General features: G+C 45.5%; 1 protein-coding gene across 1 annotated transcript in view; it reads right to left on the minus strand.

The window, feature by feature from the left end:
• LOC125435505 (guanylate-binding protein 1-like) overlaps positions 1–11,516 on the minus strand; it is a 46,915-nt gene extending 35,399 nt beyond the window's left edge. The window contains exons 1-4 of the mRNA XM_048501701.1: positions 11,132–11,516; positions 4,659–4,831; positions 3,871–3,980; positions 159–201 (exon numbers count right to left, since the gene is read on the minus strand). Of these exons, the coding sequence (XP_048357658.1) occupies positions 159–201; positions 3,871–3,980; positions 4,659–4,830 (325 nt within the window). The 5' untranslated portion in view covers position 4,831; positions 11,132–11,516. The remainder of the gene's footprint in view (positions 1–158; positions 202–3,870; positions 3,981–4,658; positions 4,832–11,131) is intronic.
• Positions 11,517–15,910: the final 4,394 nt, after the last annotated feature.

The following is a 15,910-nucleotide window of genomic DNA, read 5'->3' on the forward strand; positions in this document are numbered from 1 at the left end:
CCCTCCCCATGGCCAGAGCAGTAAAAGCCCTGCGGGGAGAGGGCGGGATATAAATTGAAAAATCAAACAAACAAATAAAATCAATTTTCACCCAGGCCAGCAAAATGGCTTCAAACTGCCCTAAATTAGAGGGGGGGATTTCTGAAAAATATCCTCACCTTCCCCACTAGCAAATTTACTTCCCCGAGAGTTCTTGGACCACCCCCCCCAGCCAAGAAACATTATAGAGTCCATATTTATATTACATTAAGACTTAAATTATGAAAGTTCTCCACTTGTTAAGTTACGTTATTTATGTTGTACACCACTCAGAGCCCTCCGGGGGGTGGGCGGTATAAAAGTTATATTATTATTATTATTATTATTGATACAAAACAGTTATACACAGCAAACAAGATCAATATGCTGGATTTTGTATTACATCACACGTCGGACACTTCCCAAGCATCTAGGACTGTGTGATGTATCGACGAATAATGCATGCAGAGCCAAGTAGGATGGCCTTTTGCAGTTGACATATGGTGATTTTGTCAGTGCCAATTGTTTTTAAGTGCTGTTCAAGATCTTTAGGCACTACACCCAGTGTGCCGATCACCACTGGGACCACCTTTACTGGTTTGTGCCAGAGTCTTTGTAGTTCAATCCTTAAATCCTCGTATCGTGTAAGTTTTTCCAGTTGCTTCTCATCAATCCTTCTGTCACCAGGAATTGCAACATCAACTATCCACACTTTCTTTTTTTCCACAATCGTGAGGTCAGGAGTATTGTGTTCCAAAACTTTGTCAGTCTGAATTATTAATTATTATTATTATTATTATTATTATTATTATTATTATTATTATTATTATTATTATTATTATTATTATTATTATTATTATTATTATTATTATTATTATTATTATTATTATTATTAAAGACCTTGGACGGCACTTAAAAACAATCGGCGCTGACAAAATCACCATATGTCAGCTGCAAAAGGCCACCCTACTCGGCTCTGCACACATTATTCGTCGATACATCACACAGTCCTAGATGCTTGGGAAGTGTCCGACGTGTGATGTAATACAAAATCCAGCATATTGATCTTGTTTGCTGTGTATAACTGTTTTTGTATCAATATTATAATAATAATAATAATAATAATAATAATAATAATAATAATAATAATAATAATAATAATAATAATAATAATGCTCAGAGAGCCATACCAGATGTATATTTTTATTATTCTTTACAATATTTTTATATTATTCTTTACAATGTTTTTATTAATTTTCTCAATAAGATTAACAGACAAAACAGAACATATGAAGCAGAAAAACGAAAGAAAAGAAGAACAAAGACAAAACAGGAAAAGATAATACGGCTACTCAAAAACTGTATGGATATTAGCTCTAACATGTTGGATCTTGAGATTACAAAACTACTATTATCAGAGAGAATGTTGCACAGTTTTAGAATTAACTACCTTGTGTCCACGGGCTCTAAAGCATCAATACTAGACAATTTCTTGCATCTTAATCATTATCACATTAATATTCTTGCTGTTATAATTATTCTTACATGATTGATTCAGCCTCAAATAAGAAATAAAGTTCCCATTTCGCATAAAATTCTTGTTTTGACCGTCTGTTTACAACAGCATATTCTCTAATTTTTTATGTTTTATTATTTTTCTGTGTTAAGATCTTTACAGATGTATATTTTTTATTATTTTAAAACAGTTGATCCTTCTTTTCTACTACTGCACACTCAGATAGCTTAAAATTAAAATATACACAAAACAGAAACAGGAAAATGACTACAACATGATAAAACCCAAAATGACAATATGGCAGAGTAGTCAACGTTGCGAATTCCTTAGCTTGTGTGACATTTAGAAAGACAAGCTCCATTAATCATTTTGGAGATATTCACCCTCCAGGTAGCGACACTGCATGTCTTTCTAGACACCACAGTCTGCCACAGGGGATAGCCACGCTGCCTTGCGTGATAACTTTCTACAGCCTCTGATTGATTCAGTTTTATTATTATACACATAACAGCACAGCACAAGTGTCTGGAATTCATCTCTGAATATCGAGTCCTTCCCAAAGACCTAGGATATTAGAGGTATTTGCGTAGAATATGTGCAGTTCCTAGAAGTGCTGCTTTCTGCATCATGTGGACTGATGTTCTGTCCAAGTTTAGGCTTTCCAGATGTTTTTCAAGATTTCTTGGGATTCCTCCTAGGGCACCGACTACTAGTGGGATTACTGTTGTTCTTTTTTGCCACAATCGTTCAACTTCAATTTGTAGGTCCTTGTATTTTGTGATCTTTTCCAGCTCTTTGTCCTCTACCCTGCTGTCAACTGGCACAGCAACATCTATGATCCAAACATGTTTTTTCTCTATCACTGTAATGTCTGGGGTGTTGTGTGCCAGGTGTCTGTCTGTCTGTCTGTATTCTAAAGTTCCAGAGTATTTTTGCTTCTTTATTTTCTGTGGTCTTCTCTGGCTTGTGCTCGTACCAGGTCTTGCTACAGGGCATTATTGTTGTTGTTGCTGCTGCTGCTGCCAGATCTTTAGCTGGTTGCCAGATCTTTAGCTGGTTGTTGGCCTTCATTACAATTCGAGCCTCACCCAGAGGCCTAGGAAGTTGTAATGTATCGGCATAGTATTCGTGCGGATCCCAGCAGGGCTGCCTTCTGAATTTGACAGATGTTAATTTTGTCAATTCAAAGATGTTTCAAGTGCTGCCCTAGTGTTTTCGGGATAGCGCCCAGCGTGCCGATTACCACTGGGACTATCTCAGCTGGTTTGTGCCATAGACGCTGAAGCTCGATTTTCAAATAATAATAATAATAATAATGATGATGATGATGATGATGATGATGATGATGATGATGATGATGATGATGATGATGATGATGCTCAGAGAGCCATACCAGATGTATATTTTTATTATTCTTTACAATATTTTCATATTATTTACAATATTTTTATTAATTTTCTCAATAAGATTAACAGACAAAACAGAACATATGAAGCAGAAAAAAGAAAGAAAAGAAGAACAAAGTCAAAACAGAAAAAGATAATACAGCTACCCAAAAACTGTATGAATATTAGCTCTAACATGTTGGATCTCGAGATTACAAAACTAGTATAATCCGAGAGAATGTTGCACAGTTTTAGAATTAACTACCTTGTGTCCACGGGCTCTAAAGCATCAATACTAGACAATTTCTTGTATCTTAATCATTATCAAATTAATATTCTTGCTGTTATCATTATTCTTACATGATTGATTCAGCCTCAAATAAGAAATAAAGTTCCCATTTCTCATCAAATTCTTGTTTTGACCGTCTGTTTACAACAGCATATTCTCTAATTGTTTATGTTTTATTATTTTTCTGTGTTAAGATCTTGACAGATGTATATATTTTATTATTTTAAAACAGTTGATCCTTCTTTTCTACTACTGCACACTCAGATAGCTTAAAATTAAAACACACACAAAACAGAAACAGGAAAATGACTACAACATGATAAAACCCAAAATGAGAATATGGCAGAGTGGCCAACGTTGCGGACTCCTTAGCTTGTGTGACATTTAGAAAGACAAGCTCCATTAATTGTTTTGGAGATATTCAGCCTCCAGGTAGTGACACTGCATGTCTTTCTAAATACCACAGTCTGCCACAGGGGATAGCCACGCTGCCTTGCGTGATAACTTTCTACAGCCTCTGACTGATTCAGTTGAAAACTGGACCCGACTACAAGTTTTCATGCTCTTACGAAGCTACTGAGGCTTAGGGTACCTGTAGAGAGACACTGAAATGCTGTTCAACTTCATGCTTCCATTTTCAAACATAGGTAAGGTGATCCTACCTGTTCCATTTGCTCAGGGAGGCTTTCCGTATCCAGCAACACCAGGGTGTCATCCGGTTTTGTTGGGTGAGGCAAACACTGCAGCCATATTCCTGGAGAACGGGGGAAACCTGCAGGAAAAGAGGATGGAAGCACTGGAGGGGTGCCATGTGTACAAGGCTCTAGAGAAGGATCCCCAGACCCTCAGAAGATGCTGGGACATTCATAGGAACATAAGAACTAGCCTGCTGGATCAGACCAGAGTCCATCCAGTCCAGCACTCTGCTACTCGCAGTGGCCCACCAGATGCCTTTGGGAGCTCACAGGCAGGATGTGAAAGCAATGGCCTTCTGCTGCTGCTGCTGCTCCCGAGCACCTGGTCTGCTGAGGCATTTGCAATCTCAGATCAAGAAGGATCAAGATTGGTAGCCACAGATCGACTTCTCTTCCATAAATCTGTCCAAGCCCCTTTTAAAGCTATCCAGGCTAGTGGCCATCGCCACCTCCTGTGGCAGCATATTCCAAACATCAATCACACGTTGCATGAAGAAGTGTTTCCTTTTATTGGTCCTAATTCTTCCCCCCAGCATTTTCAATGTATGCCCCCTGGTTCTAGTATTGTGAGAGAGAAAAATTTCTCTCTGTCAACATTTTCTACCCCATGAATAATTTTATAGACTTCAATCACATCCCCTCTCAGATGTCTCCTCTCCAAATTAAAGAGTCCAAAGCACTGCAGCCTCTCCTCATAAGGAAGGTGCTCCAGTTCCTCAATCATCCTCTGCACTTTTCCTATCTCTTCTATTCACCTTCATCTTGCCCCGCCAACTGGTCCAAGAGGAAGGATTTTCCAGTCCCCTTGGGCCCAAAGATGGCCACCACCTGAAGGGGGCCAGCCAGGGTCTTCAGGAAGGACAAGGCAGCAGGGTTCACCTGCAAAGTGCCGGAAACAGGCTCCACCAGGTGTATCCACTCCGTCATCCTGACAATGAAAAAGAAACAGGAAGTAAAACATCCAAATGGATCAGCCTTATTTTCTGGCTGTCCACATTTTTCTTAATTAATTATGAATCCACTGATATGGAAGTGAAGAGTACACCTGCTCTTAGCCACTACGCCACTGCTGCTCTGAGGATATGCTCAGGGGTGCCGAGGATACATAATCCTTAACCCTAAAACTGATGAAATAGAACAGGGGTAGGGAACCTGCGGCTCGAGAGCCGCATGCGGCTCTTCTGCCCTTGCACTGTGGCTCCAATGAAGTCGCAGCCACTGGTTCCCATCCTTGCCTCGGGCCCTGCAGGCAGCAGTGGCAGGCACAGCTGACCAACTGCCCACGGGTCGGCTGGGTTGCAACTGCTGGTTTCTCTCCTCACCGCCTCTGTTGGAGTATGGTGTTTTCCTGGTGGTCACGAGGCCTGGTCATTGCTCATCATCCTTGCCCGCCCTGCAGGCAGCAGGGTGGGTGCATCCATGCGCTTCTCAGAATGAGCGGAATAAAGGTGAAGAAAACCCTATATATATAGTGTTATCTTCATTTTAAAAGTCAAAAATTATTTGCGGCTCCAAGTGTTTTCTTTTCTTGTGGAAAACAGGTCCAAATGGCTCTTTGAGTGTTAAAGGTTCCCTACCCCTGAAATAGAAGATTTGGGATGCAGTTTATGTTGATGAAAAGCAGATTCCAGTGATTTCACTTCAGCAGAGCAAAATCAAGTGCAGGTGCACTCTATCTGAATACCATGGACAGCACACATAAAGCATCTGAGGGCGACAGCACCATGGACAGCGCACAGGAAGCCTCCGCAGAGCCTGTTCAGCCAGAAGGGGCTGCAACCCCTCTATTTCAGCAGAATAGACAAGGGCATACCACCTTTGAGATATACTTCTCTTGAGAAGGCAGCAAAGGTTCCAGAGCCCTCCACATCATAGGAGGACATTGCAAAGATACCTGCTATGGCGTAGTAGTTAAGAGCAGGTGCACTCTAATCTGGAGGAACCCGGTTTGATTCCCCGCTCTGCCGCTTGAGCTGTGGAGGCTTATCTGGGGAATTCAGATTAGCCTGTACACTCCCACACATGCCAGCTGGGTGACCTTGGGCTAGTCACAGTTCTTCTGAGCTCTCTGAGCTCCATCTACTTCACAGGGTGTTTGTTGTGAGGAAGGGAAAGGAGTTGGTTAGCCCCTTTGAGTCTCCTTACAGGAGAGAAAGGGAGATATAAATCCAACTCTTCTTCTTCTTGAAGGAACAGAGAGGTGGAGGAAAGCCGCAGAAGAAGAGACTGAAGAATTAACTCAAACAAAACATGGACACTGACAGAACTACCACCTGGAAAGAAGGCAGTAGGATACAAGTGAGTCTTTAAGATGAAGCATGATGTAGATGAAGAAGTGGGAAGATACAAGGCAAGACTGGTTGCAAAAGGCTACTCTCAAAAATTTGGAGACAACTACAAGGAAACCTTTCCACCAGTGGTGAGATACACATCTGTGGGATTGCTCTTGTACAGATTATCTGAAATAAAGGAAGAAGACTGCATGGAACAACCACCCGATTTGAACAGCACAAGGGCAAGCATCTCGTGTGCAAACGGCAGAAGAGCATTTATGGATTAAAACGGGCAGCCCAGTGTCGGAACCAAAAGCATCATCAGATGCTGACCCAAGAAATATTTGAACAAGGCAAAGCAGAACCTTGCCTGTACTCAAGGTAGAGACAACAGATGTATGACGACTGAGGCTGAGATTAAGCTTGGGAGAGCCACTCTCATCCCACCTCGGTCTCGGGTCCTTTTCCCTCCTAACGACTCCAGGCCAGCTGATTGTTCAAGGATTTATTGTAAAAGTTCAAAACTAAGAAATAAAACATAAATTAAGTAAGAGATTGCTCAACTGGTTACATTCCTTTTGATTCTTTATCCCCATTCTGGGAACCCATGGCCCAGAGATGCTTCTCTGACCACGTCTCAAGGTGGAATTCAAAAACCTTTGTTTTCCCCTTCTCAGGAAAACTCTGTTCAGGCCACGAGGTAACTTAGGCCTTTGAAGTTTAATCCTGGCACCTCTGCATAGTTTCCTGTCCTCCCTCCAGGAGATCAAAAGGCAAAGATGCTTTTCACAGTCATATGTGACTTTGCTAGTTTTACAGTACTATTCCATCACAAGATGGACTCACATTCTAACTGTGTGGATGATATGACCCTACGCTACTAAAGCAAACAGGACTGTGATGAAATAGTTCAGCATCTGAATCGAGAAGTGAAAGTGAAACAACTTGAAACATTTACCATTATCTTGGAATACAGATTGAGAAAGAAGATGATGGAAGCTATCTTCTCAACCAAAAATAGAAAATCTTGGATTTCCTGGATTTCATAAATATGAAATATACTAGAACTCTTATGGAAGCAAATAACCTAAATAAGGAAGTGTCAGGATGCCTAGTGGGTGCTGAGGCTGCTTGTTGTTTCTGTTTGGGGGGGGATGGGCATTTCATACTGTGTGACTTGTTTCTGACTGCTTTCACCACCAGGTGCTGGCCAAGGTCAGCACCAAGGGACTCTCGCTCTTATCAAACAGTCTACGTATTTCATTGTCTGTTCTCATGGGGGGTGGATCCTCAGTTGGGGGATGGTTCATTGATTTTACTACTGCTGTTTGCACGGGGAAAAGTCAATGCTGGCTTTTCCAAGCTGTCCTCTGGTTGAATAAACCTTTGTTCCCTACAAGGTGTTGTTTCTATCATTGAGGATCTGACAGGAAGGAAACAATGAACCTCTACCTGACAACAAGCACTATAAAGAAGCAATGGGGAAATTGCTACACAGAAGCCCGCTGATACACCCTGACATAACCACAGCGGTGGGGATATTGCGCAGAAAGACTGAGTCACCAAACAGAGGAGAGTGGAAGGCGGTCAAGAGACTTGCCAGACATCTACTTGGCCCCACCCATCTAAAGCCGAAGTCTCCAGCAAGTGCCAATCCCAGACTGGAAGGAGGAGGAGGAGGACGAGGACGAGGAGGAGGGGGGGAGGACGAGGAGGACGAGGACAAGGGGCTTACAATCTCCTTGCCCTTCCCCCCGAACAACAAACACCCTGTGAGGTGGGTGGGGCTGAGAGAGCTCCAAGAAGCTGTGACTAGCCCAAGGTCACCCAGCTGGCGTGTGTGGGAGTGTACAGGCTAATCTGAATTCCCCAGATAAGCCTCCACAGCTCAGGCGGCAGAGCTGGGAATCAAACGCGGTTCCTCCAGATTAGATACACGAGCGCTTAACCTCTTACGCCACTGCTGCTCCATGTAGGATACATGGATGCAGACTGGGCAGGTGATACTAAAGACAGAAGATCAAGCAGCAGAGACTTGTTCTTTTAAGGAGGTGCAGCACTCATTTGGAGCAGCAGAAAGCAAGAAAGGGTAGCTGTGTCCCCAACTGAAGTCAAATGGGTGTCAGCGGCTGGAGCATGCAAACAACTTAAATGGATACAGCAAGTGATGCAGGACTTTGAAGAACCCAACCCTATACAACACTTTGAAGATAACCAAGGATGCATGAAGCTTGCACAAACTGAGGATAAACTCCAGAGCCAAGCATATGGGTGTGAAGTATGATCTTCCCTTCTCATTGGACACAGTGTGTAAGTCTTCCCTCTGTGATACACCTCTGAAGATGCCAGTCACAGATGCAGGTGAAATGTTAGGAACAAGATCTACCAGACCACAGCCACACACCCCAGAAAACCCACCACAACCAGTTAGGAACAAGATCTACCAGACCACAGCCACACAGCCTGGAAAACCCACCACAACCAGTCGGGAACGAGAGCTACCACACCTCGGCCACGCAGCCTGAAAAACCACAACCAGTCAGGAACAAAATCTACCAGACCTCGGCCACACAGCCCGGAAAACCCACCACAACCAGTCAGGAACAAGAGCTACCAGACCTCGGCCACGCAGTCCGGAAAGCCCACCACAACCAGTCAGGAACAGGAGCTACCAGACCACAGCCACGCAGCCCAGAAAACCCACCACAACCAGTCAGGAACAAGATCTACCAGACCTCGGCCACACAGCCTGGAAAACCCACCACAACCAGTCGGGAACGAGAGCTACCACACCTCGGCCACGCAGCCCAGAAAACCCACCACAACCAGTCAGGAACCAGATCTACCAGACCTCGGCCACACAGCCTGGAAAACCCACCACAACCAGTCGGGAACGAGAGCTACCACACCTCGGCCACGCAGCCCAGAAAACCCACCACAACCAGTCAGAACAAGATCTACCAGACATCGGCCACGCAGCCCGGAAAACCCACCACAACCAGTCAGGAAAAAGAGCTACCAGACCTCGGCCACGCAGCCTGGAAAACCCACCACAACCAGTCGGGAACGAGAGCTACCACACCTCGGCCACGCAGCCCAGAAAACCCACCACAACCAGTCAGGAACCAGATCTACCAGACCTCGGCCACACAGCCTGGAAAACCCACCACAACCAGTCGGGAACGAGAGCTACCACACCTCGGCCACGCAGCCCAGAAAACCCACCACAACCAGTCAGGAACCAGATCTACCAGACATCGGCCACACAGCCCAGAAAACCCACCACAACCAGTCGGGAACGAGAGCTACCACACCTCGGCCACACAGCCCAGAAAACCCACCACAACCAGTCAGGAACAAGATCTACCAGACCTCAGCCACGCAGCCTGGGAAACCCACCACAACCAGTCAGGAACAAGAGCTACCAGACCTCGGCCACACAGCCCGGAAAACCCACCACAACCAGTCAGGAACAAGAGCTACCAGACCTCGGCCACGCAGCCCGGAAAACCCACCACAACCAGTTAGGAACAAGATTTATCAGACCTCGGCCACGCAGCCTGGAAAACCCACCACAACCAGTCAGGAACAAGATCTACCAGACCTCAGCCACAGCTAAGCTGGGAAACCCACCCACAACCCAGAGTCCGGCAGGAACCAAGAGCTGCCAGACCCGCCGGCCCACACAGCCCGAGGAGAAAACCCACCCACAACCAGTGGGAACAAGATCTACCAGACCTCAGCCCTGCGCCCAGCCTGGAAAACCCACTGCACCACAACCCAGTCCCGGGGGAACAAGGGAGGCTGCACCAGACCCCTCCAGCCCACGCGCCGGCACTGGAAACCCACCCACAACCAGTCCAGGAACAAGAGGCTACCCGAAGACCTGCTGGCCCACACACAGCCCGGAAAACCCACCACAACCAGTCAGGAACAAGATCTACCAGACCTCGGCCACGCAGCCCGGAAAACCCACCACAACCAGTCAGGAACAAGATCCACCAGACCTCGGCCACGCAGCCCGGAAAACCCACCACAACCGGTCAGGAACAAGATCCACCAGACCTCGGCCACGCAGCCCGGAAAACCCACCACAACAGTCGAGGAACAAGATCTCCGCAGACCACCGGCCATTGCAGCTCGGAAAAGCCCACCACAACCCGGTCAGGAACAAGATCCACCAGACCACCGACCGCGGCGGAAAACCCACCACAACCGGTCAGGAACAAGATCCCACCGGGCCACCATTGGCCCATGCGCCGGAAGGAGCCCACCACAAGCGGTCAGGAACGGATGCTAAGACCTGCGGCCCGCGCGGCCGGAGAAAACCCACCACAACCGGTCAGGGAACCAAGATCCACCAGACCTGGCTTGCACAGCCCGGAAAGGCCACCACAACCCGGTCCCGGGAACCAAGATCCACCGGACGCCTCGGCCACGCAGCGGAAAACCCACCTGGCAACCCGGTCAGGGGCAAGATCCACCAGACCACCGGCCGCAGCCGGAAAACCCACCCACAACCCGGTCAGAACAAGATCCACCAGACCTCGGCCACCAGCGGAAAACCCACCTGTACCGGTCAGGAACAAGAGCCTGGAGACCTCAGTAGAAGTCCCGCAGCCCGGAAAACCCACCACAACCGGTCAGGAACAAGATCCACCAGACCTCGGCCACGCAGCCCGGAAAACCCACCACAACCAGTCAGGAACAAGAGCTACCAGACCTCGGCCGGTCAGCTCGGAAAACCCACCACAACCAATTAGGAACAAGATCTACCAGACCTCAGCCACACAGCCCGGAAAACCCACCACAACCAGTTAGGAAAAAGATCTACCGGACCTCGGCCACGCAGCCCGGAAAACCCACCACAACCAAACCCAGATAGAGTTCAGAGCCCTTTGGCCTCACCCCCGGCATCAAGCCTTAGGGAAGGGAAGGGCCACCCATGCTCAGACCTGCTCCTGGGGCGGGGTGGTGATCTGCTGCCGGAAAGCCCTCCGCGAAGAACCAGGAGCCGAAGTCACTGAACCAGAAGCTGCTTGCGAGTGTCGATTCTGGTCCCCAGCATCGCGGGGGCTTTCCTTGTAGGAGGGGGGGAGACGCCGGTGGTCCCCAAAGCAGATAAGGTGGGTGGGCGCAGCGAGGTCTGCAAGTTGGGCGCTGCTAGAAGCAAACTTCCCGTCGCTTCTCTGCACTTTCACTTTTGCTTTCCGCAGGAGCCGGCGGGGAATCGAGAGCAGCGCAGACGGCTCGTTCATCTCCCCCCCCCCCCGACTGACCCCCCAACTTCTTTCGGTTGTCCAGCCTCTCTGGCGCCTTCGCTGGCCTTTGATGCCTTTTCTCCGCCCACCTTTGGCAAGCGCAGGGGGAATTCTCCGCTGCAAGTCATGTCCCCAAGCTGCAGAGAACCCTGGGAAATGTCATCCTGGGAAGGGAGTTAGAAGGAGGAAAGACCGAAACTATATTTCAGGGACGGCCAACCTATGGCACCCCAGATGTTCATGGACTACAATTCCCATCAGCCCAATTGGCCATGCTGGCAGGGGCTGATGGGGATTGTAGTCCATGAACATCTGGAGTGCCATAGGTTCGTCACCCCTGCTATATTCTCTTGACTGGAAGGTGGAGGTGTGGTTAAGGGGAAATAAGCATTAATGAACTTTTTTTTATTTTTAAAACTTTTAGTTGTAACCACGCATGGAAAAATAGGAGATTGTTAAGAAAGCAGATAACAACACAATAACACGTGTGTGTATGAATATTGTGTATGTGATTGTTTTCTTTATATATATAAGAAAACATAATCGCACACAATAAATAAGGTATATGGAAGACTCTCAAAATGATAATAACAATAATACGTATTATTGTATGAGATATTGTGTGTGGATTGTTTTCTTTTATATATATGAAGGCAATGCACAATAAATAAGGTATATGGAAGACTCTCAAATATAACAACACAATAACACGTGTGTGTATGAATATTGTGTATGTGATTGTTTTCTTTATATATATAAGAAAACATAATCACACACAATAAATAAGGTATATGGAAGACTCTCAAATATAACAACACAATAACACGTGTGTGTATGAATATTGTGTGTGTGATTGTTTTCTTTATATATATAAGAAAACAATCACACACAATAAATAAGGTATATGGAAGACTCTCAAATATAACAACACAATAACACGTGTGTATGAATATTGTGTGTGATTGTTTTCTTTATATATATAAGAAACAATCCGCACATAATAAACCTCAAGATGTATGGAAGACTCTCCAAATGTAAAGCAACACAGCGTAACAGGTATTAGTATGAGATATTATTATTCAGTGATTGTTTCCTCAACTATGCTCGAAAACATAACCACACACAATAAATAAGGTAAATGGAAGACTCTCAAATTTTGATTGAATATTAAGATCCATTTTATGTCATATATGCCATAATTTGAGATATACCTTATTTCATCTGACCTTCTGTTGTTCAGGGAGCATCCACTGATGTATATCAAATAAACAATTGCTAATATTGTCGAAGACTAGACACAATGTGTAACAGACATCTCTCTGTGATACACCTCTGAAGAGGCCAGCCACAGATGCAGAAATGTTAGGAACAAGATCTACCAGACCACGGCCACACAGCCCAGAAAACCCACCACAACCAATTGCTTCCAGGCTGTATGGCCATGTTCCAGTAGCATTTTCTCCTGCCATTTTGCCTGCATCTTTGGCTGCATCTTTGGCTGGGGATCCTCTAAGGATGGCAGCCACAGATGCAGGTGAAACATTAGGAGAAAATGCTACTGGAACACGGCCATACAGCCCAGAATCCACACAACACCCTAATTGCTAGTATCTTTACTTATTGTGTTATTCAATTCATTCTTCTGCATCTCATGGTTATCCCCTTTGGTGTTATGGATAGGGAGCCCAAAGAGAGAGAGAAAGAAAACTACGCAGTATAATCAGGCATAGTGCACACTTCAAGGGAGACCCACACAGGGAGTCGAGATCAGCAGTTAGAAATAATTCCAATTAGTGTAAGAGAAAGTGGGGCTTTTAAAAAGGGTTTTCTGATAAGCATAGTTTTAGATGTTAGTCACAGACATGCACCCTTGGATTAAAAGGTACGCGATCACTTTTAACCAGTGAAATAGCTACACACCTAGCATGAAGAAGAAGAAGAGTTTGGATTTATATCCCCACTTTCTCTCCTGTAGGAGACTCAAAGGGGCTTACAATCTCCTTGCCCTTCCCCCCTCACAACAAACACCCGGTGAGGTAGGTGGGGCTGAGAGAGCTCCGAAAAGCTGTGACTAGCCCAAGGTCACCCAGCTGGCGTGTGTGGGAGTGAACAGGCTAATCTGAATTCCCCAGATAAGCCTTCACAGCTCAGGCGGCAGAGCGGGGAATCAAACCTGGTTCCTCCAGATTACAATGCACCTGCTCTTGACCTACTACGCCACTGCTGCTCCCTTTACCATATATGGAATAAAGAGAACTACCCTGTTTCCCTGAAAATGAGACCTACCGTGAAAATAAGCCCTAGCATGATTTTTTGGGATTTTTGGAGGATGCTTGAAATATAAGCACTACTCCAAAAATAAGCCCCAGTTACAAATTTCCTGGAGCAGCTGATCTGGTCACGTGGGGGGTGCAAAATTATGGAAAAAAATATGACATCCCCTGAAAATAAACCCTAACACATCTTTTGGAGCAAAAACTAATATAAGGCCCTGTCTTATTTTTGGGAAAACAGTATGAATTAAAGCTGAATCTTCACTGCGTTGATGAATGCATTAAAGAGACGTGTCGTTCTGTGTTCTTCCTTTTGCTGGCAAAATAAAAGTGTGGGGTTTTTTTAAACTAAACCTGTCTCTTACATCTTCATATTACAGAGAGATGCAGGACCAGTTTTCTGGCTAACGTTATTATGATTTTCAATTGAATGATTCAGCAACGTACAAAAAATACAATTCCCACTTCTCATCATCCAACTCATGGGAACTTTAATGAACTTAACGAACTGAATGAACTTTTTTGCCCTGCAGAAGGCCCCAGGATCACACGAAAATATTGACATTTGAACCAAAAAAGCTTCCATTTCAAATGGTCCTACCCTGTTTCCCCGAATATAAGACATCCCCTGAAAATAAGACATAGTAGAGGTTTTGCTGAAGTGCGAAATATAAGGCATCCCCCGAAAGTAAGACGTAGCAAAGTTTTTGTTTGGAAGCATGCCCAACGAACAGAACACAGAAAAATGAGACATCCCCTGAAAATAAGACATAGAGCATCTTTGGGAGCAAAAATTAATATAAGACACTGTCTTATTTTCGGGGAAACACGGTAGCTGAAGGCAAATCAGATGATTAAAGCTGACAAAAAGGGAAACACACTTCTTGCCTGTCTCCAAATCGTGATATGGGAGTGTTTTTCCCCGAATGCTGGTAGACCATCTCTACAGAGAGACTGCTCTGCAGCACAGTAATATTAGATAAGACAGGAATTTAGAGGAGTGAACAATATTATGGGATATATGAGGGTTCTGGAAGAAATTACTGTACATGTACTACTATTGTTTGCTGCTTGGTTCAAAAGGTTTGGCCGCCAGAGATTTGATAAGCATCTGCTAATTCTGCTACCCGGAGCTCCTTTGCTGCAATAAATATTCTTTTTTTAACCTTTCCTCTTGCCTGCCTGATATCCTTCACTTGGCAATTAGGACACCAGGAATTTGGCAAACAAAATGAAGGACTAGGTTATAACACAACACAGCCAATATTAGGAGGGAAGGAATGTAAATAAGAAAAAAGCATTCCCAAGCCACCCTCCCAGTGTGGTGTAGTGGTTAAGAGCAGGTGGATTCTGATCTGGAGAACTCGGTTCGATTCCCCACTCCTCCACCTGAGCGGCAGAGGCTTGAACCAGATGTGTTTCTGCACTCCTACATTCCTGCTGGGTGACCTTGGGCTAGTCACAGTTCTTCAGAACTTTCTCAGCCCCACCTACCTCACAAGGTGTCTGTTGTGGGGAGAGGAAGGGAAAGGAGCTTGTAAGCCACCTTGAGAAAGGTGGGGTACAAATCCAAACTCTTCTTCTTCTTCTAATTGTGTGCCTTTTCAGACAACCAGGGGTGACTGAGAGATGGCGTCTATTTAACAAACATGTTCCCTTCTACTGGATGATGGTTCACACAAAACAGGATCTCTCTTCTCCCTTGAAGAAGAAGAAGAGTTTGGATTTATATCCCCCCTTTCTCTCCTGCAGGAGACTCAAAGGGGCTTACAATCTCCTTGCCCTTCCCCCTCGCAACAAACACCCGGTGAGGTAGGTGGGGCTGAGAGAGCTCCGAGAAGCTGTGACTAGCCCAAGGTCACCCAGCTGGCGTGTGTGGGAGTGTACAGGCTAATCTGAATTCCCCAGATAAGCCTCCACAGCTCAGGCGGCAGAGCTGGGAATCAAACCCGGTTCCTCCAGATTAGATACACGAGCTCTTAACCTCCTACGCCACTGCTGCTCCTGAAACATGTGCTGCTGAACCTACATGTAGAAGGTGCGCTCTTCATTCATGGGAATGCTTCAAAAGGTGGAATGGCAATTAAATAAATAATACTACTGCAAAATGTTGGATCCTGGAGGCAGGAGGCAACATGGCTTGCATGGAAATACTGTGTCTCTGTATGAACCACGCAGCTGAGAATCCCCCCCCAAGAAC

Source organism: Sphaerodactylus townsendi, linkage group LG06 (genome assembly GCF_021028975.2).
Source record: "Sphaerodactylus townsendi isolate TG3544 linkage group LG06, MPM_Stown_v2.3, whole genome shotgun sequence".
In the NCBI taxonomy this organism is placed as follows: domain Eukaryota; kingdom Metazoa; phylum Chordata; class Lepidosauria; order Squamata; family Sphaerodactylidae; genus Sphaerodactylus; species Sphaerodactylus townsendi.